At 40.2% G+C, this 22592-nt stretch overlaps 1 protein-coding gene across 4 annotated transcripts in view; it reads left to right on the forward strand.

Moving 5' to 3' along the window:
• Positions 1-21750, forward strand: part of ptprub (protein tyrosine phosphatase receptor type Ub) — a 198781-nt gene extending 177031 nt beyond the window's left edge. For all 4 annotated transcript variants that reach the window (XM_063486533.1, XM_063486534.1, XM_063486535.1 and 1 more), the window contains 9 exons: positions 1488-1604; positions 2575-2729; positions 4109-4244; positions 4928-5077; positions 7986-8300; positions 10982-11107; positions 12976-13133; positions 18889-19024; positions 19130-21750. In XM_063486533.1, the coding sequence (XP_063342603.1) occupies positions 1488-1604; positions 2575-2729; positions 4109-4244; positions 4928-5077; positions 7986-8300; positions 10982-11107; positions 12976-13133; positions 18889-19024; positions 19130-19192 (1356 nt within the window). In that variant the 3' untranslated portion in view covers positions 19193-21750. The remainder of the gene's footprint in view (positions 1-1487; positions 1605-2574; positions 2730-4108; positions 4245-4927; positions 5078-7985; positions 8301-10981; positions 11108-12975; positions 13134-18888; positions 19025-19129) is intronic.
• Positions 21751-22592: the final 842 nt, after the last annotated feature.

Raw genomic sequence — 22592 nt, forward strand, 5'->3', positions numbered from 1 at the left:
CTGCTTTTAGTAAGTTAACTTTAATTTGTAGCTTCGGCTGACCGCACATCTGACAGAAACAATATATTTAAAGTATTGCCCAAGGATGGACCAAAAGTCCTATTGTATTTTTACTTTTATAAATGAACTCAGTCAATTTCTTGCCAAAACTGTTTAAAGATAGCTTTAACTTTCTGTACCATGTTCAGAAATCATCACAAACCTGTCTCTGTGTGCTACTGTGGAGTTTTTCGGTGAATGCATGCATTTCAAACATCATGAAACTGCAATTCTTGCAAATGCATATACACAGTATTCCAGGCCACAAATCTAGAGCTGCTGTCTGTGAACACACTCTGCTTGCTATACTTAAGCAGTATTATTTTCTACCTTACATAAACATAGTTACTTTAAATCCCACCTTAAATATTCCAGCCTTTTCAGTCGAGCCGGGAGAAACATATACTGTGGCGGATGGTTAAAATCACACAGTAGTCGTTTGTCCAGTTTGGAGAAGTGGTCTGTGTGGCTGAATCCAAATAACACGTCCATTAAATTAAAAAGAATTACCTCCATTGTACTGGGTGGTGGTACAAAAAAAAGATTACTGCCCTGCTGTTCATTATGTGCCCGTCATTATGTGATTATTGTGTTTTTCTTCTCTTTACTCTCCAAGATAAAATATCTGCAAAAGAACAGGTTGTTATTTTTTTCTTCCACATCATTTGAAGTGTGGACACCCCCTCCCCCCCCCAAACATTTTTAACTAGTTAAATTTCACATCATTATATTTCTGTTCTCGTTAAACCATGAAATTGAGTACTTCATGTTTATTATTATCATCTCATTATTTTGAATAATGTTCATGCATTTTACAATTATCTCCTTTACTTTGGAATGAATTGTTGAAAATGGCTTGGTTGTGTTTTTAAAGAGTAGTATTTTATTATGCGTTCTCTCTAAATGCAGTGCTTTCATTTCAAATGTCGCAGGAAGGATTTTAGTCCCTAGAAATCCAATACTGACATGAGGAAACATGCTAGGGGGGCTCTTAGATTTATCTAACAAACCCTAACTTAAGCCTTCAGTCCATTACTCTTCATTTTAGGAAGTAAAGATGACTGAGCCTCCAGTGTCCTTTGTGAAAAGATTTGAGAAAGATCTTATACATCCAATGATCTTTTGCTTGAGTTAGCGCTGCCTGTCAGTGGGAATTCAGCAGAGAGCCGTCGGTTCATGATGGAGTCTATAAATGCATGGCTTGTGCACAAAACTATAAACCAACCCGCTTAATCCACTCAATAAAAGTGTGGTTAGTGATTTCATGCAACACAGTGAGCCATTTGTTAACATGCTGATAGTATATAAAGGGAAAACAAGAAGTTTAAAACTTAAAAAATAGATTGTGCCTTGACTATTCTCTGTCTGCAGACTGACTATTCTCACATTTTCTACAGTTTTGCAGTTCTGAATATTGTTAAGTCTTCACCTTTGCGTTTTTGAAACAGGTGAAATGCTGCAAATATTGGCCAGAAGACACCGAGATGTATGGTGACATCAAAATCACTCTTCTTAAGACAGAGACACTCGCTGAATACACAGTTCGCACCTTTGCTGTGGAGAGGGTGAGTTTTGCATTTCTTTATATTCTCAATTTGTGATTGCTCTTTCTTGGTAGAACATCATCTATGATTACTCGTAAACACATTCCTTTTATATTGTTCTATTTTTGCTTCATCTCTTTCTGTGATTCACCAATGTAAACGCAACTTAATCATGTTACCTGGTGAAGCAGGAATTTGGATTAGAAGTAGAGGATTAATAGAAGGGATTAGATACTAGTTGGGGTTTGCTGATGGACACAAGGGCCATGTGTTAAACTGAGAGGAATTAACACCAGTAGCTTTGTGGATGCCCCTGCTGTCTTTCCAGCATAGCTGTTACAGTGCCGTGCCCCCGATGGCCTCCATCCTGTCAATCTCCTGGGGGATCTCTCATTGGAAGGGCTCAGAGCAGTGCTGGAGTGACAGTGGCACAAACACAGCATTATCATCACACTGTCACAGTCGTTCTCCACGGGCACAAACTGCTGCTTATTCAAATCGGCATGAGTTTGCGAGCTGGTGACAGCTTGTTTTTCATAGCTCTTTTACTTTCTTTTTTTGGATTTCTGTCTTCAACAAATCTTTGCTTTGCATTGCTTTACTTTGTCATCTCTGTATGGAAAAAGAAATTGCGACGTGACTGCAGCAGCCTCCCAGAAGAAAAGAGAAAGCTGCTACCCCTCCTTGAGCTCCCTAGAGCCTTAGTAATTCCTTTCTGCACGTCTGTCAGATTGCAGCTGCTCCTAACATGTGGGGCCCAGAGGCCTAACTGTCCTAGAAGACCTAACACCCCGCGTAAATAATGTCCTGGGTGTCCTCACTCTGAACCAAAAAAGAATGTCACATCTATCACAGAGGGAAAAAGTCTCCGAATAGTTTGTAGCATATCTTCTGCGAGATCAAGGCCTGTAGGCTATTGCTAGCATTAGAATGCCAATCGTTTTTTGTTTTTTCCCTGAATTACTAACGTGTACTGTGTTTCTGTTGAAAGAGAGGATACTCGACCAAGCATGAGGTACGTCAGTTCCACTTCACATCCTGGCCTGAACATGGGGTGCCCTATCACGCCACTGGATTGTTGGCTTTTATACGAAGGGTTAAAGCTTCTACGCCACCTGATGCTGGCCCTGTCGTGGTTCACTGCAGGTACCGTAATGCCTTGCAAGTGCTATTTATGTTTTAATAACCTTTTGATAAACTTTTGTATTTATAACTGTTATACATTATTTGGCGTAACAGATATGTATAATCTCTCTCTCTCACTAAACCGCTGCACTGTACTATAAGATATCTATGTGTCACTCTAACATGGGCATGAATGTGATGGTAATTTTGCGCTTTTAAGGATTTCTTTCAACTGTTTGAACTTTTTTTTCTTCGGGGTTGGAAGAATTGTACAGCAAACATATTTAATGGTTTTAAAAATCAAGAATTGAGTGTGCAAGTTTGAATTTATGTTGGATTTTCTCTAATGCTCACAGGGTCAAATATATTTATATATACATCCCCACTAATAGTTCTGACAATAAACGTCTGACACGTCGGCTTGTTCATGTGGGCAGCCAGAAATTTCAGTTGAGCTTGAAGGTGACAGTTTTGAAGCAGAGGCTTCATTCTTGTTTGACAACTTCACAGTTCTTCAAGTTTGTTTCAGTGTGGACATTGACTGAAGTTTCCAGCAGTTTACAGTTCATGGTTCATGTAGGCTTGAGTTTTATTGGTTGAGTTGTTCCTGAACATCCTAACTTCCTCTCCTCTGGGGTGGCAACTTTCTTCTTCTAAACCCGGGTAAAGTAGTGACACATCCGAATAACTTGTTTGATCTGATGATCTTGTATTATGCAGTTATTTAGAAATGGCTCTAAGAAACCTTTCCAAATTGTGTAACTCTACAATTCACCTTCTTAGATCTTCACCGAGTTCTTTAGACTTTCCCATTGCTTTGAGTATCAGCCAGTACAGTGACTCCTTTCAAACAAATCCTTTTTATACTGCAAAAAGATAATGTGAGTTGTACTCCATCCTGATCATTACTGAGAAGTTAATAGGCAAGTTTAGAGACATCTTAAAATCTTAATCACCAATAATTAAAAGATTTTGGGGTATGTCTATATTTCAGCCTATATGTATACCTTTGACCCTGTGTAGATGAGAGAAAATCCAAAATAAATTCAAACTTGAGCAGCCATTTCTTGTTTTTAAAAGCCACCAAAGATGTATGCTGTCCAGTCAATCCCATCTGGAAAAAGAACAGCTCAAAGGAATCATTAAAAGCCTCAAATTACAATGACATTCATGCCCACGAGTGTATGTAAACTTTTGACCCATGTACTTGCATTTTGTAGATATAGAAGATTGGGCAGATCTGTCACATTCTTAGCCATTTAAACAATATTGATTACTTATTTATAACACAGTGATTATATTATGTTCCATTTGTGCCAATGGGTCCCTCATATCCTATGCACAGCTCCTTTAATGTTTTAAGACACAATTCCTTATAAAAGATGGACTTTCCGTTGCAGTGCGGGGGCAGGTCGCACCGGCTGCTACATTGTGCTGGATGTCATGTTGGACATGGCCGAGTGTGAGGGCGTGGTGGATATCTACAACTGCGTCAAAACCCTCTGCTCTCGACGTATCAACATGATTCAAACGGAGGTGAGGACAGCAGTGCAGCCAGGAAATCACAATTTCTTGCACATGTCACATATTTAGCAGGTGACATCTCGATCCTTAATATAATCTTTTCAAAACTCCCCAGAAAAGCCAAGTTTGTAAAAATTCCTTTTTTTCCTTCTGTTGTTTGGGAATTCAAAAAGTGAGGGGGGTACATTTCCATACTCCCACTTCTAGATGTATGTAAAGGTCACGGCTAAAGTTTTAGAGAAAAGAATGTCTCTTTGTCAGTTTGCTGTGTAGGCACGTGCTGTTCTTTGATGTGCACATAATTTGCATTTTTACCTCTTATTATGCAAATCCAACGTTGACTTGGCTGTTTATTGCATTTGTAGCTATTTGCAGGGGCGCACTAATTAAATGCGCACTGCATGTGTTTGTTTACAAATAAATATTTATTTATTCTCCAGCGGCCTTGATACACCACTAACATTAAAGCACATGTTTAATTCAGAACAAGGCGGGTTATGAAAAATTTCTCCCATTCTGACTATTATTTGATTATTTATTTACAACTACTTACGTTTCTCACCTGCTTCTGTTTTAACCTGCTTCATTTGTAGTGTTTAGCATCTGGTTGCTTACAACCTTCAGGTAACATATTTTGATGTGTTATTCAAAAGCCAGAACGGTGAACTAAATGATGTCACCTGCTGTCTTTTCAGGAGCAGTATATCTTTATCCATGATGCTATTCTAGAGGCGTGTCTGTGCGGAGAGACGGCCATCCTGGTGAATGAGTTTGCTGTCACTTACAAAGAGATGCTGCGAGTGGATTCTCAGAGTAATTCCTCTCAGCTTCGAGAGGAGTTTCAGGTCAGTGTTGCTGCAAAGTCAGAATGAGCCATAATAATGATCCACTGTGTACAAGTTAGAAGTCATTTGTAGTTATGTAGTGTAGTTTTGCTCAATTTAGTTAATATTGTTTGGCTGATATTCAGATAGTAGCACAGCCACCGGACATGCACATACTTTTCTTTAGCTGAAAGTAAGATAAATGTATCGTGTATCTCACAGGTTGTGAGTTTCAGGCTGTCTGCCAATGCTTTAACTTTCCAGTGCTCTCTCAGCATCTCACATTCAGGCTACCTGCAGACCCTGTAACCAGTGTTCCCTAAACACCCTCGCCTGCAGGCAGTTGATTCAATTCAGTTCAATTCTTTTGTTCTTTTTTTTTTTAACATATAGCACCAGTTCACAACAACAGTCATCTCAAGGCGATTTTTATTGCAAGGTAAAGACCCCAGAATATTAGAGAGGGCACACCAACGATCAAACAGTCCTTCCAGCTGCAGCAGGCTCAGGGAGAGCCAGCCCTTCTTCTCGGGGGAGTGAAGTGAAAGTGAAGACAGAAAGGACCAACATAGAGAGAACTCAGATAATAAACAGAAATGAGCATGAGAGAGGAGACACAACTTGATCACAGACAGAAACACAAAAACTGTTTTTAAATACGGACCACTTTAGTTATGTGAAAATAGTGTATCCCACGATTGAATAAGCACCGTCAGCAACAATAACATGAAGCTGAATTGTTTTCTGTAAGACTTTGTCAGTCCACTCGTCATTACAAGATTACTTTATTTCATTGAGATTTACAGGCATAAATTTATCCACAGCAATCAAAACATCAATCAGCTTGAAGCTTGGACCCTGGATCATTGCAACACCCTGATTTTTTTTTTGGCCATTCTGTTACAGAATTGCTGCTGTGTTTGAGATCATTGTCCTGTTGCATGATCCAGTTTCAACCAAGCTTTGGCTATTAAATAAATTGCCTAACATTTAAGTCTAGAATACTTAAGTACAAAGAGGAGCTCACGGTCAACTCAACGACCGTAGGGCGCCCAGCTCCTGTGGCTGCAGAACAAGCCCAAATCATCACCTCTACCTCCATCTGTGACAGTTAGTATGAGGTGTTTGTGCCGATGTGCTGTGCATTATAGTCAAACATCTCCACTTTGGTCTGTCCAAAGGACATTGTTCCAGAAATCTTGTGGTTTGTTCAGATGGAACTCAAATTTAGGTCATTTCCAAGCAAGTCATACTTGTTCAGTCTTTTTCTAATTGTACTGTCATGAACTTTAACATTTAACATGCTAGCTGAGGACTGCGGACTCTGAGAAGCAGCTCTTGGATCTTTTACAGTTTCTCTGAGCACTGCACGGTCTGACCTTAGGGTGAATTTTCCTGGGATGTCCGCTCCTCGGAAAGAGGGGACATCCCAGGTGTTAACACACTTAAACCCTCCAGAGCACCAAAGTGCCAAAACGTGTGCTTTTACGGGTGCTCACGGCTGTTGATGATCAATTAGCCAAGTGCAGTTGATTAGCAGCATCTTGCTGCTACTTACCCTCTTAATTCTTAAAGAAACAGGAAAGGTGTAGTTAACATTTCACTGGACAGCACTGTCCCGTGAAAACTTTCTTTTTCACATGACTATTTTAGCAGGTGCTTTCACTGTGCCTGGATTCCACTGCATGGTTTCCCACAGGTTGAGAATATATTCACGGTAATTGCAGCTACACCACACAGGTGTTCCATAAATACCTCACATGCAGTCAACTTTTAACCAAAATATGTGAACTGCTCATCCAAACAACTTCAAACACGCCTGTCAGATATGAAGGAGAAAGGATGGGAAAAACAAAAAAACACACAGACACGCATGCAGAGATGAGGATGCTCTTTGTAGCGCACACATCAGTTCGACAAAGAGCGCATAAGGGAACAGACTAATAGATAGCTCTGTGTGGCGTGTTTGCATCTATAATGTATGTGTGCGTACATGAAACATGATGTTAGTTTCCATTGTTATTCTTTGGGACTGCCACTGATGTCCCCTCGAGTGGTTTAAAGGAATGTGCTCTCAGAAGATTTTATTAGATTTTGATTAGGAGACAGGAGAGCCAGCTGTGTTCCAAAACGCTTTACCTGCTTCATTCACCTTCCTCTGCCGCACTGCTCAACCAGCACACACGGTGATTTAGCATTTCAAAGTGGTTCCGAAAAAGACTTGCGCTTCTCCTTATGATTTTGAGCCATTTAATCGTCATAAAATATGTATATTGTATAAATTATGATGGATGTATGTAGGGAACAGTAATGTTGGTGGTGCAACAAACTGTTACCTTTTCATATAGGAAAGTGTTTCACTCCCCGCTTTGATCCTGTAAACTTCTCTGTCAGGCATTGATGCTAAAAGCCTCCCTACCACCCAAAGAGCTGTGTTTGCCTTTTACTCTGTCATCCTGTAGATGGCTAACAGCCAATTGGTAGCACTGAGATCAGCAAGTCACAGATCTATTATTGATGCTATGCATTAATTATTCAAATATTTTTTTCAAGTTGTTTAATGTAATTATGATTAAATTCATTATGGAAAATTAGTATGCAACATTTCTTTTTTTATTTGTTTTATTGCACTCAGCTTTGTTACGCAGTTTGCCAATCTTATGCTTTATTCCTTTTAAGTTAGTTTGCTGATGCTCAGTGTATAAAAGACTAAACCAATTACCATCATTGGTCTTTTTGTATTCTCTTTTTTCCAGTCCTCCCTCCTCCTGTCTTGTTCACTTCCTCTACCTCCTTCTCTTTCCTAAGATCTCAGACTCCTCTGCGGTGCCTCATCACCCCTCACATATTCCACTTTTAAATGGTTTCTCAAATTTCACTTTATCCTCACCTTCCTCTCACCTGGCCTCTTACACATTTCCATTTTCAGACGCTGAACTCTGTGACTCCCCACCTGGATGTGGAGGAGTGCAGCATTGCTCTCTTACCCAGAAACCGAGAGAAGAACCGCAGCATGGATGTCCTCCCGCCCGATCGCGCCCTTGCGTTCCTGGTCACGACAGAAGGGGAGAGTAACAATTACATCAACGCTGCTCTCGCTGACAGCTTCCACCGGCAGGCTGCTTTCATTGTGACCCCTCACCCTCTGCCGGGCACCACGGCCGATTTTTGGCGGCTGGTTTTTGACTATGGCTGCACGGCAGTGGTCATGCTCAACCAGCTAAATCAGTCAAACTCTGCCTGGGTAAGGTCAAAGTGTTAGGTACTTTTTATTGCCATTGATTTGTTGACACTGAAAAAAGAGAGAGATGTCTTAAAACGTTTGAGATCTGACACACCCACACGCACGCACCCCCACACACACGCACGCACACACACACACACACAAAGGAGGCACTGTTTGCTGTGTAAGTTTTTACTCTCAGTCTTGGGGTTGTATGAAGTTTATTCGAGACTTTCCCTGACATCCCCCGCCTTTACAGTTTCTGTATCTTACTGTGCTCGGGATTAGTTCTTTCATGCCATTTTGTTGGGCTTTGATCCCTGACCACATTGATCTCAAGGCATGACTAGATAACGCTCGCCCCAGTTTTTCCTTTCCCTCCTCAAGATATATCTCTGAAGAATAGGCTTGCATTACCCTCCAGCCACATCTTAGATTTTTTTTTCAACCAGCCCACTTTTTTTCATCCCTGTTTTTTAAATTTTATTTTTACGCCAACAATATTAAAAATAATTAGTGGAAACATAACATGAGATTAATGGTCATTACTTGTCCTTTTTAGCCTTCAGGAAGACAGGAAAGCTGGGAGAAAACAGGGGGAAGACACAGTAAATGGTCTCAGGGTGGGTTTGAACCAGGGCCCCTTCATTAGCCTTACGCCGTATGGTTTGTCTGCTCAACCCAGTGAGCTAAACTGGTGCCCCAAAAGTCCCAGAATACATTATTAAAACAAGCATATCTTTTTCCTGAAGTCCTGAACACTAGCTATTTCATGTGGTTGGAGCAGGTGAATAAGGGCTTAAGATGACATTAGGCAAAAAAATAAAAAATAAATAAAAGAAATAAACTCTCATGGAATTTGAAAAGATAAGATCTGTGACTGCCACACGTTATTGCCATTTTCTAAACTCTTAAAACAGAACCCACTGGGAATGCGGAAGGCTAATTAACAACAACTACAATATGCTGAAAAGTTATTATGGATTTTTCTACCCCAGCTTTAAGAGCTCTGTCAGGTAATTATCAGCCCAAATGTCTGCAGCAGACCTGTCTTTTCCATGTGGTCATGCATAAGCATATCTTTCACATAGTTTCTTCTGATTACGACATAAGAAATCATTATAAGCATCGAGCAAACATGAAGCGTGTAGTTTGCTTTTGTGTCCCTAAAGAAAAGTAATGATTTCACTCTTCAAGCCATTTGTCAGCTGGAAGAAACAGGATTTAATGAGCTTGTGGTAGTAATATAGGAAACCAGACTGAGAAGCTGATCAAATGTAACTCCTCGAGTTGTAGCAGAAGGAAACGCATAGTCTGCAAAAGAGCCAAAAGCTGGCACAACCTGACTGCGTTTTGTTGGAATTAAGCTTAAGGAGATTGGCAAGCTTCCAGTCCTTAATGGCACATAAATAGTTGTGCAGAGAGAACGATGTTGCTGAATAATTAAGCTTGCGGGACAGGTACAACTGGGTCTCATCAGTTTGGCAATAAAGGAAGAAGAAATCTTTGCAGTCCAGTAATGTAGCCCAAGGAAAAGCATTCAAAACGAGTGAGAATGGTCCTAAAATAAGGTTGCAGCCTACAAGAGTCAAAAACAATTTAAATACATAAGTCTGCAACACAAAGTAACGCTGGCCTTCATCAATTTATTATTAATACTGCTAGAAGGACGATTTAAAGTACTTGTGTATAGTCTCATAGTACCTTGTATTTACAGTCTTGCATAATGAATATGGGCATGAATAAGGAGTGAGTTGCAGAGTTCACCTGTAAAAAGCCATAGGCACTGAAGATAATAGCTTACGAATTTCTGTCCTTTAGGCATTAGATTTACAAGGTTTTCAGTCCATCTTTAAATATTAACTTTGTGAAATATGTATTACAGTGCATCAGATCCTTGAAAAACAGGCGCTTACTCTAAATGAGTTTGGTCTAAGATGGAAAAATTTGAAGAAGGAAGAAAGTAGAGCCCAAACAATACTGGATTTATAAATAAATATGCTAAGACAGAGATACTTATTATTTTTATGACTAAATGTGAAAGCTACCAAATGCAGTTTGTAAAAACTGTCCTCAAGCGTTAAACTATCAGTATAACCTCCAAAGCTGTGACGAGCATTGCTAAAATGTTAATAAATGTTCCGAATATTTCATCTTTAGTGTTGGTTTACATATGTTAAGTGGAAAATAGGTGCTGTGCTGTTTTTTCTGGCTGTTCTTTGCAACACCGTATCTAATCTAGACAAAATAAAACAAATGCAATGATCCTATTCAATCCCACTTTTCATCCACTCCCCTTTAAAAAGTTTTCATCTCGTTTCTTTCGGCCTGTGGGGTCTTGTCTGAAAATTGAGTTATAGCCACTTTAAGATGTCCACTGCAAGATCTTGTTATGAACTCTGTATAGAGTTCATTTGCGGGGCTGCGGTGCTCTGTCTCCCTCTTGTTGAAATCTCTCAAAGCACATTAGGTCTCTCCCTTTGCAATGCTTCTCTAACTTCTCTAACTAACACTAGTGTGGCTTTTTAAATTCCACGAAAACACACACTAACCCAACTGCTGCTTTTATTTTAATAAACACCAGCAGCAATTGATAATCCAGAGCTCTAAGAACAAGTATTATGGCCACAGCTACATAAAAATGCATTTTCTTTCAAGCTCAATCACTAATGAACTCATCTCTGCCCATGTTGTTTGTACAGCCATGTGTCCAGTACTGGCCGGAGCCTGGTTTACAGCAGTACGGGCCAATGGAAGTAGAGTTCCTGTCTATGTCAGCGGACGAGGACGTCATAACTCGTCTATTTCGAGTCAAGAACGTCACAAGGGTGAGTCATTGTCATCCCAAAACAGCCAGCGCAGCACATTTTATTGAGCTCGATGATATTTCACAAATATCAAGTTAAACTGCTTTAGAAATGTATGAGTGGGAGGTTTTACCTGCAGTACATTCAGAGCGGTCACCTCTAACGTGCACCTGAAAATCTAGAGAAGTATTACAGGTGGTTTAGATAAATCTTATACATCTAACATTTTCTACAAAATCCTTTATGGATGCAAACTGAAGCTCGGGGTTTCACATGAGACTATATTTCCGTATAGTGTGCGCTTTTGCGTTACTAATGCAAACACGGCAGCACTTCACTAGTTTACGCCTCATGGGACAGAAGAGTTTGTCAAATAAGTCCCCCTTAAGAAAATACACTCTATACGAGAGCCTGACATTTGTATCGAGCACAATGGCAGATGAGTAGAAGTTTTATTCATAGACTTTATTATACGTACTACAAAGGACATTCTTTTGATATTCAGCAGTCCAGAAAATTGAACCAGAGCCCCCAGTGCTTCCATCAAACATTCCCATGAGAATGATTTTTATTATAAGAATTTTCTTTTTCGTGGAAAACATGCAAGAGAAAGCCATTGACATGCATGCCATAAAGGTCAGTCTTTCGCTTTTTCAATTTCTTCTTCTTATTACCTAGATAGGTGTCTTCCCTCTCTTATGCGCACGTTGGCATACTAAAAAGGAACCTTTCATCATTGTGATGCCTGCCATATTTTCAGTTGCCGTCTACTCTTTTCGGCAGCAAAGAAGATTTTCTTTTGAATTGTTCATAAACCTCGTCACACGTTTTAAACAGTGCAGCGTTAGGTAGAGCTCAGAAAATAGGCTAAAAAAATAAAATAAAATAAGAAGGCACCAGTGGTTCTGTCATAGTCGAGGAAGCACAGTGGAATGTTAGTGTGGTCTTTCCTCAGCTGAAGAGAATTCCCAAATGTGTTTTATATGTAGGACTAGAACATTTTCACTTCACTGTGTTGGCTGTTTGGTTTGTTTATATGTAGTTATGCATGTTTTATGTTCAGGAATTTACATAAGCACATGCTTGCATTCTGTTCAGGATCAACATCAACCAATTACTAAAGAAATCTGTATGCAAGGCGTTTCCCCTATGCCATTAAAAGCAGCACGACAAGCGGTGCCCAGAACTTCCTGTCTTGATTGGCATCCTCACCTCCTGTGTCGACTGCCCCCGTCATTCCCCTCTCTACCTATGGCACCTCTTTTCTACTCAGCGCACATCACAGTCAAGGAGAGGGCAACTTAACGCAGCATGGAAGGAATACAATCACACAAAAATAACGCACACCTCTCCCTCACTCAGCCCCTCTCTGTGCATTAGTGAGTAGATTTCCTTTGCCTGACAATGATATACAAGGGTAGTGAGTAAAAGTCAAAGGAAGTGCATTGTAAGCATATGTACGGATATGCGGTTAGTACAAAAAAGAGCACACTGTGTAAATCCCGCTTCCACTGGGGCAATTCCTCCATGCATCGTCGGTGTCTTTGCCGGCCCAATTTGCATGACTTACAGTTCTCCGCTGGTCCTTAAGTATTGGGTGAGATTCTACAGGACAAGGTTATGAACACACAGGGACCTCTTTCAGACACAGCGCGGGCCCCTCTTACTCCCACAGACCCATATATCTCAAAGTCAGGCTGCTGAGTGAGCACAGCGCTGAATGCCAACACACAGCCTGGGGAGCACTCAAAAGTGGCTTCTAACTGGCTACCACACAAGATGTACAGAAACACCCAGAACAATTTATTTGCCACATGCACACATATATTCAGCAAAAGAGAACAATGGTGTCAGATATGTGTGTTGTGTGCTTTCTCTTGTATCTGAAGCTCCAAGAGGGCCAGCTGGTGATGTGTCAGTTCCAGTTTCTGCGCTGGTCGGCATATCGCGACGTTCCAGACTCCAAGAAGGCTTTCCTCAACCTGCTGGCTCAAGTGCACAAGTGGCAAAGGGAGTGTGGAGAAGGACGCACAGTTGTGCACTGCCTGTGAGTAATGTTTTAGCAGCACGCGTCACGCAGATTGACACAAAAGGCAGTAATGTGCCCATTCTATTTCTGAAAAGCTCTTGCCGCTGTTGAAGTCTGTGCATTTTAAGCCGACACCGTTTTCTTGGTGGGAGATGTCACAAAAGTATACGTAAAAACATAGGAAATGTAAAAATGGCGACCGATTCTTGCCTTGTTTTTGTGTCGTTATGTGCGATTTGGCACAATGAGATGCAGTGTGATTTGTCATGGCAGTATTTATATTGTAGAAAATCAAATTGCGCCGTGCTGTGCTATTGTGAAGTCAGTGGTGTTATATGCATCTGTGTTGTCCTAAAGCCCCGGAGAGCACACCCTGCTGATGAATATGAATGGGCCGTCCAGCTCATTGCCAACCCATCACACGCTCATCCCCACCGCCCCCATCCAGAAGCACATCACTCAGTGCTGTCACACAGTGTTACCCACGACAACCAGGAAAGAGATTATGGAGATCAAATCAATTATAGCTTAATACAGAATGCGATGGTTCTCACTACACTAAATCCAGCACTGCCAAAGCACTGACGACGATTGATTGCCTTAATATTGCTTCTATAGACTGCAGAATCTCCCAGGCCCACCTGGCTGCGTTTGTCTCAGGAGAGAGGAAGTGGCTTGTCCTTCATCAGCTTATTGATAGTGTTTTACATTTATGATGACCGGGACAGTATACAAGGCAAAAATGCCACACTATTGTGTTATTTCTCAATTTCAAACTACTTACAGTGTTTCTTATATATCTGTTCTTATGTTGTATAAATATTTTATATTCATATCGCGTTTCAGCTTAAACAAATGCTGTTTTTATGAGGTTGATAAGAATTCAGATACAGGGTCATCAGATTACTGATTGTTTTCTGCTTACACTCTACTATTGTTTTCCAGAATTCAGTTAAACATGTATTTTATACTGGAAAAACAAGATGAGTACATATAGATAATAAATATGTATGTGTGTATGTATGTATGTGTATATATATATATATATATATATATATATATGCTGTACTGTGGAAAAGTCTTGAGCCTCCTATCATTTCCTTGTATTTTGTGTCCAAGGATCCAGATTTTCATCTTGTTATCTGTTAAAGTAGTCTCGTAAGATAAATTGGTTTTTTTCTGACTGTTATGTGTGACAACTCAGCCAAGAGTCAATATGCCAGATTTAAATTGTATGTTTTAGCACTTTGTTGCTAGCTTAATTTTCCAGCCTGGATCTTATTATTGAAGCAGTGTGGGATCATCTTGATGGAGAACAGAACAAAAGGCAGCCAACATCAACACAAAGAAGAGCTTTGAATGTCCTTCAAAAAGCTCCGAGAACTATTCCTGACTACTTACAGAAATTACAAGAAAGCTACCCAAGAAAATTCAGGCTGTGTTAAAGAATAAAGGTGGTCGTAGCAAATACTGACTTTCAAGCTCGTTGCAAAAACTCTGTTTTTGCCTTATGCACTGTATTTCCATCTATGTTTGCATCTTTCAAGAAATCACTGCTCCTGTAGCATAATACAAAGAAATGGGGGATGGATCAAGACTTCTGTACAGTACTGCATATGTACCGACTGATATTAGTCTAAAGCGGTGCTAACAGTCTAAGCATGCTAGCACGTTCACCGTGATAATGCTAACATGCTGATCACAGACAGTATGAAAAATGGATGTAGCTACAATGACATCACCATGGTTTCTAAAGTCCCATTTTGAAGTCTTGAGATGGATTTTTCCACCATTACCATCTTGGTTGCAAAATGTTAAAACGCACACTCAGTCGGGCTAAAGACTTGTGACAGCTTGTTAGCCAGTGAGGGTTTTTTGTGTGTGACCCGAAATGAGGGACTGAAACCATAAAATCAGCAGTAAAGTGTGTAAAGAGGCTGAGTCAGAAAGCAGTTTTTGCCTCAACTTCTAAGAGACTGGGAGTGATTTTGCAGCCACAACTATCGCCCTCTGGTTTCTTTTGGATGGAATAAAACTTTTCAGGCACTTCTGCATTTGACCAGGAAACAGGATCTATGTTTTATTCTTCTTATGATCCTGATGTTTGGCCAGTAACATCAGCCGTGATCAGTTCAATTTTAATTTTACTTATATAACATCAAATCACAACAACTGTCACCTCAGGGCACTTGAGTGTGATCACCATCCAAATATAAAGTGTTAGAAAATGTTAGATATACTAAAACTGTCATATTGAGGGTATCAGATAAGAAAAAAAGCACCATGAATGTTGGCACGTGCTTTAATGACAATCCATTTGGTAGCTGTTGAAACATTTCACTCAGAATCACAAATGTCGCTCTCGTAGTAGTGCAAGGAAAAAAGTAGACCACCAACGGCAATCAGATACCTTTTGGGAATCAAAAATGTTTATGTACAAATATCCAACCATTTATTGGTGCTGTATTTCAGTCTGAGCTAATGTGGTCAGTTTGACTGCACACAGTGCTACACTAATAGCATGACTAAGTATATATTATAGATTGCAAATTATATCAAAAAGATCAAACTAATTTGATGCATTAATGAAGAAGGTTTGAACTTTTTTTGTCAATCACTTGTCAAATTTTTATATTCCATTTCAAGCAATATTTATTTCATGGCATACACATTGTTAAATTATGCAGTAGTGTCCCATTAGCGAAAACAACCACAAAGCCTCTTTTTTTCTTCGATAATGCTCTCATTTTATGTCAATTTTACGTTCAGTTGGACCTACTCCTACTCCTAACATAAACCGGTAGTTTAGAAAGAAAATACTGCATCATGACCCAAAGCAACTCTGACTTGCATTTTTCCCACAAACCACCTATTCTCTGCTCACTACTGATTCCAATCCAGTCTGTTATACAGTTATACAACTTCTTATTTAGTATTATGTTTGTTTTCTTTGACACATGAAAAACAAACTTTAGTTTTTTATTAATTCAAATAAAATATTACACGAAACTGCTAACAGCTACTAAATATCAGGATTATGCAATGGTAATGTTACACAGCCCCAGAAGGGTTATGGTAGAAATTTCTGTGTTGACAGTTTGTCTGCCCATTTGTTATTTTCCCCTCATACTCGTCAGCTTGCATTAACTTTAATTAAGTTTTTCCATTCCCTCTGGACCATATATTGTATGATATAGTATGTATTATAAATAGACTGCGGCTGCTTTGACCACAGGCGCCTTCACCTGTGCTCAGGAACAATCTGTACCTTTTGGAGAAAGAAATAATATCTTGATGAACTAGATCAACCAGCCCTCTTACCATCAGCAGCTAGTATTAATTGAGACAGCTGCTGGGATCATTAAATGATTGCATGACCTGACACTGCGATTGTGTTGGTGGTCATGTATGTACTGAAGGATCTTTGCTTTGGTTATCACGACATTAGTAACAGGGCAGCACAGCAGGCACATGAGTGGCCAGCTCTTACCATCTCAGACAGTTTTTAGCCTGCACTTGTTTTGTGCCAGAGGCAACCCCAAACCATCTTTGGATATTATCAACACTGTGTTTTATATTATAATCTTTTGTACTGCCTCGACAGAGTCATTGATGCCGTGCATTTTTATAAGCATTGCACTGAACTTCCTTTATAGGTCAGCTGTGAGCGTCCAAGTAGAGGAAAACTGAGATGTGTGCTGCATGCAAAAGCTGTGAGTTTTACTTCGAGGGTGATGTTCTTATCTCTCCATATTTATTCACACCCTGGAAAATGCTAGATTGAGAATAAATATGCCAGTTGGTCCAACGTTATAATAGGTAACTAAAACTAAACTAAAAGCTGAAACCAGATGTGAAAAAATATTTCAGTAAAATAAAAACTAGACTTTGAAAAATGAAAAAAAAAGTTTAATAAAATGGAGGTTATATGATTAGCTGGAATGTTTGTTAGTTTTGCCTGATGAGTCATAGATAGATGTGCTTATTGAGACTTTGGATGTCAACAAGACACGGAGTCAACTGCTTTCAAAAAGGATTTTGTTTTTGTAATACCAGTTCTGATTTTCCTAACTCTTACCTCAGACATATGCCTTTCATACAATAATAATTTAAAAGACTGAAACTAATAAAAACAAAAAAACCTAAACTGAAGTAAGAGAATCAGCTCTAAAAACTAACTGTACCTAAACTGAAACTGAAATAAAAATAAAAACAAACTAAAAAATACAAAACTATGATAACTCTGTGTTGGTCAAACCTCGGATTAAGGAGGAACAATGTGGTTTTCATCCTGGCTGTGGAACGCTGAACCAGCTCTTTATCCTCTTAAGAGTATTTCAGTATGTTTGGGTGTTTGAGCAGCCAGTGTACATGTGGTTTGTGGACTTGGAGAAGGCATTTGACCGCTTATGGTGACTGTCACATTGTTACATGCCTTTCGGTCCATGTCAACTACAGTAAGAGCCTGCTTATCGTTGCCGGCAATAAGTCAGACTTTTCCCTGGTGGATGGTGGGCAAGGCTGATTCTGTTCGTGATCTTTACGGACAGAATTTCTAGGTGGAGTCAAGTACTAGAAGGATGCCACTCTCAGAGTCTTATCGCTGCTTTTTGCAGATGATGTGGTTCCTTTGCCATCACCAGGTGGTGACTTCCTGCTTGCACTGGCGCAGCTCACCGTTGTGCAGTGGTCAAAATGAGCATTAGCACCTTCTAGTCTGAGGGACAAGCTGCTTTTGTTTATGAGTTAGGGGAGGGGAGTGAAAGAGTGAACAGACAGACTGGTGCAGCATCTGCAGTGATGCTAACACGTCTGTAAAAACATCGCTATCAATTTACTGGTTATTCTACATTCCTATGTTCACCGCTTATCACAAAGTTCTGAGTGATGACAGAAAGAATGACACTGCAGAAACAAACCCTTTCTTCAAACGGTGGCTGTGCTCAGAAGAGGAACTCAGAGTAGAGCTGATCCAAATGAGGTGGCTCAGGCATCTGATTAGGATGTTTCCTTGGCTAGGTTTTCTGGATAGGCCCGGAACATGCGGAGAGTTTGCATCTTCAGCTTGTCAGGGTGTAACTTTACGTTGACTGGATAAGCTGGAGGAGATGGCGAAGTTGGAGAAGGAGGTCTGGACTTGGCTGTGACCCGACCCTGGATAAGCTGTAGAAGATGAATAGATAAATGGAAGAAAGGAAACACTGCTCTAGATTAGCCTGGTTATGCTTTTTGTCAGATGCTTCTTGTTTTTGGTTTGTTTTGTCCGGCTTTGACTCTTTATGATTGTTTGTGCTATTGCACTGAAGTCTCTAAAATTGCTACTGTTATCTCTGACATAAACTGTAGCAGAGCTTTCTGGGTAATGTCCATTAGAGCAGTAAAGAGTTACAGCAGCATCTATCCATAGCACTATGGACTGAACCATAAATGTAACATCTGAACATTAACCATATCCACAAGCACAGCTTTAATCAGCGCAGCCAGAGAGGGCTGCTATGCTGCTTGTATACATTCATGGCTTTGCCTTTCAAAAGTAGGAATGAGCAGCAAATGATCCATGTGTTCATCATCTCTCATTACCTTAGTATCTGCAGTGTTTGCAGTGTGTAACTTCTGTAACTAGTCCAAATCATGAAGTGATTGAACAGATCTGACAGAGAGCATTGAGTATTGTCCATATACACATATGAATACCTGTGGATAGGTACAGTAGCAGCATTGATTTATGCCTGTACTGTGTAATAGTTATTAGACAATGTATTCTCTTCCACAGCAATGGTGGTGGCCGTAGTGGGACCTTCTGTGCCTGCAACATCCTCATCGAGATGATCCAGTATCAGAACATGGTAGACGTATTCTATGCTGTCAAAACTCTACGCAACTGCAAACCCAACATGGTCGAGTCTCTGGTATGGAAGTTTAGTCTAGTCTGTAAATTCATTGAAAAAACCCAAAATTCAATAAATTTGAGATTTTTGACTCTAGTTTTGTGTTTTTCCTTTTTGTTTCTTTAGGACCAGTATCGATTTTGCTATGACCTTGTCCTGGAGTACTTGGACTGCTTTGAAGGCAGATAGCAACTAAACGTTTACGACAGCAGCAAATTCCCACGCGCTGGAGACAAAGGTCACCCGGAGACCCCCCCTCTACTTTAATGTTTGGACCTGTGAAGTTGGCTTTGAAAGGACTGCAGAGGAAGGAGAGGAAAGAAAAAAAACATGGTCAAGGTTCTGACTTTTAACCTTTAATGTACAGCTGTGATTTCCTCCTTGTTGGTGATGTTTATCTCTTTTGATATTTTTTTTTGTGCTTTTCTCGGTCCTATTTGCCTCTTGGACTACATCTTGTATGTGCTAAGGGTTTCTGTAGCAGCAAAACAACATTTGGAGCTGCAATGTGGACTTGTCTCTTCTAAGCACCTTGGCTGTGTTTCATCATTTCATTCGTACAAACCGAAGAGGCTGGATCTAATTCTGGAGTTACAGCAGCATTATTTAAACGTGGAAGAGCTACATAAAATAACGGTCCACTGTGCTCGTGGCATGACTTATCTACCATACCATAAACTGCCTTATTCTCTAATGATAGGACAGATTTATTGAAACCACCAAATAAATCGATAAGGTTTTCCACCTGGGGTGGAAAACAACAACAAGAGATTTTAAGAGACCTACATTGTAAAGCAGACCAGCCCAGTATTCAACAGTATTGATGCAGAAACTGTACAGTAGTGCAATGTGTTGTATTTTGCCATAATGTTTGTGCTGGATTACCATGTGTGCTACAGGTGGGCGTTACTGGCACTGAGCCTGGTGCCACCGAGGGAGATTCCTGTCTCGTTACTGTCACGGTGCCAATCCCACTGACTGACTTGAATCCTTTGCTTTGTTCTACTGCTTCATCTTGATATATGCCTACAAACAAACACTATGTACTGCATCAGCTAATGTTCTTGCTCCGAAGTGATTGTTTGTACTTTATACTCACCGGGGACAGCAAAAGGAGAGGATGGGGAAAGCTGTTTGAAACGCATCGAGATGCCACAGTGTTGGTGTGAAAAATGATGCGCCATTAATGCTGTGGTGAAGTGTCTGAACTGGTGCGGTCACACAGGTCTCAGTCTGCACCTCTTCTACTCATTCATTGTCCGAGGCGTTTGGTTGTGCTGTAAAAACAAAAAAAGTCTAAGAAAGCCTGTTTGATTTTTATCCTAAACCTTTCAGGTAAGAGGGCGGCTCATTTAGACTTGAGACCAGTTGTCATTCCTGTTGGTGTAAAATAAACAGATTAAAAAGAAAACAGGGGGTAGGGGGCACTAAGATTGAGTAGATGGTGGGAATGCTATTTTGGATCACCGCTCATTGCTGAACATATTTTTTTAATGCAGAAATGTGAATTTAAAAAAGTAGTAAAAGTAAGAAGCTGTTGGCCACATACCCTGCTGCTGACTTACCGCAGAGTTGATGGATAAACAAAATCCACTCTTTTTCAGCTGTTGGCCAGGGCCTGGAGAGCACTGGAACTCTTCATGCCTGAATCAATGTAAGAAGCAGTCAGGTTGGGATGTGTGATACACATAATGATCAGAGACAACTTTGAAACATGCTCATGCAAAGACCCCATTACACAGAGGAAGAGATTTTGTTTTTGTTTTTTGTTTTGTTTTTAAATCACTTTTGCTTTATAGCCACAAAAATATCTCTAATAAGCTCCATTATTAGCCTTTTAAAATATGTTATGCGCCAACACATCTCCCGAGACTCCTTTAAGTAGAGGTTTTCAGGGAGGGTGGTAAAGGTATCACTCCAGGACATATCCTAATGAACAAGGAGAGACAGCTTGAAGCCTGCCGAAGCTGAGAAAGGCAACCCTGCTGCTAGTTTGCAGCTCACACTCCGGTTCAGGTGGGATAACCAGAATTTGTGAGCAATCAAACAGTATACAAACATCACCAGACTCCCACAGATTCTCAAATAGAGCAGCTCGTTTGTGATGAGGAGAAGAATGAGGTAGCTACATTGTAGTCAGTGATCTGGCAAAAGATTGCTGAAGGAAGTGCCTGGACACTTTTTTTTGTTAAGGGTGGAAGGAATATGTATATACAGATGTATATTATGTTATGTGAATAATATATTATATGTTTGCCCAGAGTAAAGACGTATAGTAAGTAACCACAACATAACCATAAAGCTGAATGTTGCTGTAAATGACCATTTTGTGAGTTTTTGTCAGAACTTTTAACGACGAGTGTTCATCCCAGCGCTGCGAGCGAAACGGCTCAAGAGGCGTGTTCGGGCGCTCGTTACGCTTTGCATTTCATTTCAGTGATTTCAGAATAACCCGATCCATATGATTTATTTCAACCTTTAGCCACGACTGTGAGTGCATTATACTTTTACCATTCCAAAGCTTTTTATTATGACTATTTCTGAGTGACAACTGCCAACACAGGACGTTTGATTTCACTTGTTGTTTTCTGTATGAACCAACAGTACATGACTACTGTGTTTTTGATCATTGTATTTGTGGGGACATGGTGTGTATTTAATGAAAGAAAATAAGAAGAGAGATGTATATTGGGGTAGAAAGATCTTTCTTTTGAGCGATACCAACGATTAACAATAAATGAACAATGGGGGGAAAAAAAGACGTTGTCGCAGCCTTTCATTGGATGTTCTGAACAAAATGCATACACAGCTGAAAAAAACCCAAAAACAACACACAACGTGGTTTCATGATCAGATTGTCAGCAGAAGCACAGACCTGATGGCTAAAGATGGACTTTCTGTCTATATCCCCTCTGACCCACCTGCGGTTTCTCATGCGGATGTGATCTTTTAACATTTTCCCGTCACCTTGAACCGCATTGACCATTTGATCTGACCCGCCTTTCCGATCCCTCACCCTGTTTCTTTTCCTTATCTCTTTTAATCATAACCCTCCACGGCACTCAGCTCATTTTCCATTATTTTCAGTGTCTTTCCCTCATCGTTTTCTCCATTTCTTGCTTTGCTCCTTAGCTCAGAGTAAGGTGACTCCAGACCACAGACTTCCTCTCTTACCCCGTGGCTACGTTGAATAATGCAGCAGTCCTGCAAACTGATCCAGTCTTCAGCAGAGAGACTAGTCAGATTAATTAGAGTACAAGACCCCCTACTGTTCGGATGAGGACAATGTAGGCTGTGCAGACTTGCCTTTATTTTCTCATAGATTGATTAAGCTGCAAAAACAAACTTTAAAGGAGTGCGTCGGTATATGTAAGTATTCCTAAGTTGGTACTTTTCCACTAGTCATGTTGGTGAAAAGGGCAGGAATACCTTTTAGATTAATGAGGCAATGAGCTATTTTTATGGAGGCAGGTCATTTATACAACCCTATTTAATATCTGCAAGATTTGCTCAATTTCCCTTTTCACCTGCAGAAAGCCATTACAACATAAAATCCTTTTTTCCATCCTTTATTTCTCATATTTGACCG

Source organism: Pelmatolapia mariae, linkage group LG10_11 (genome assembly GCF_036321145.2).
Source record: "Pelmatolapia mariae isolate MD_Pm_ZW linkage group LG10_11, Pm_UMD_F_2, whole genome shotgun sequence".
Taxonomy (NCBI): Eukaryota; Metazoa; Chordata; class Actinopteri; order Cichliformes; family Cichlidae; genus Pelmatolapia; species Pelmatolapia mariae.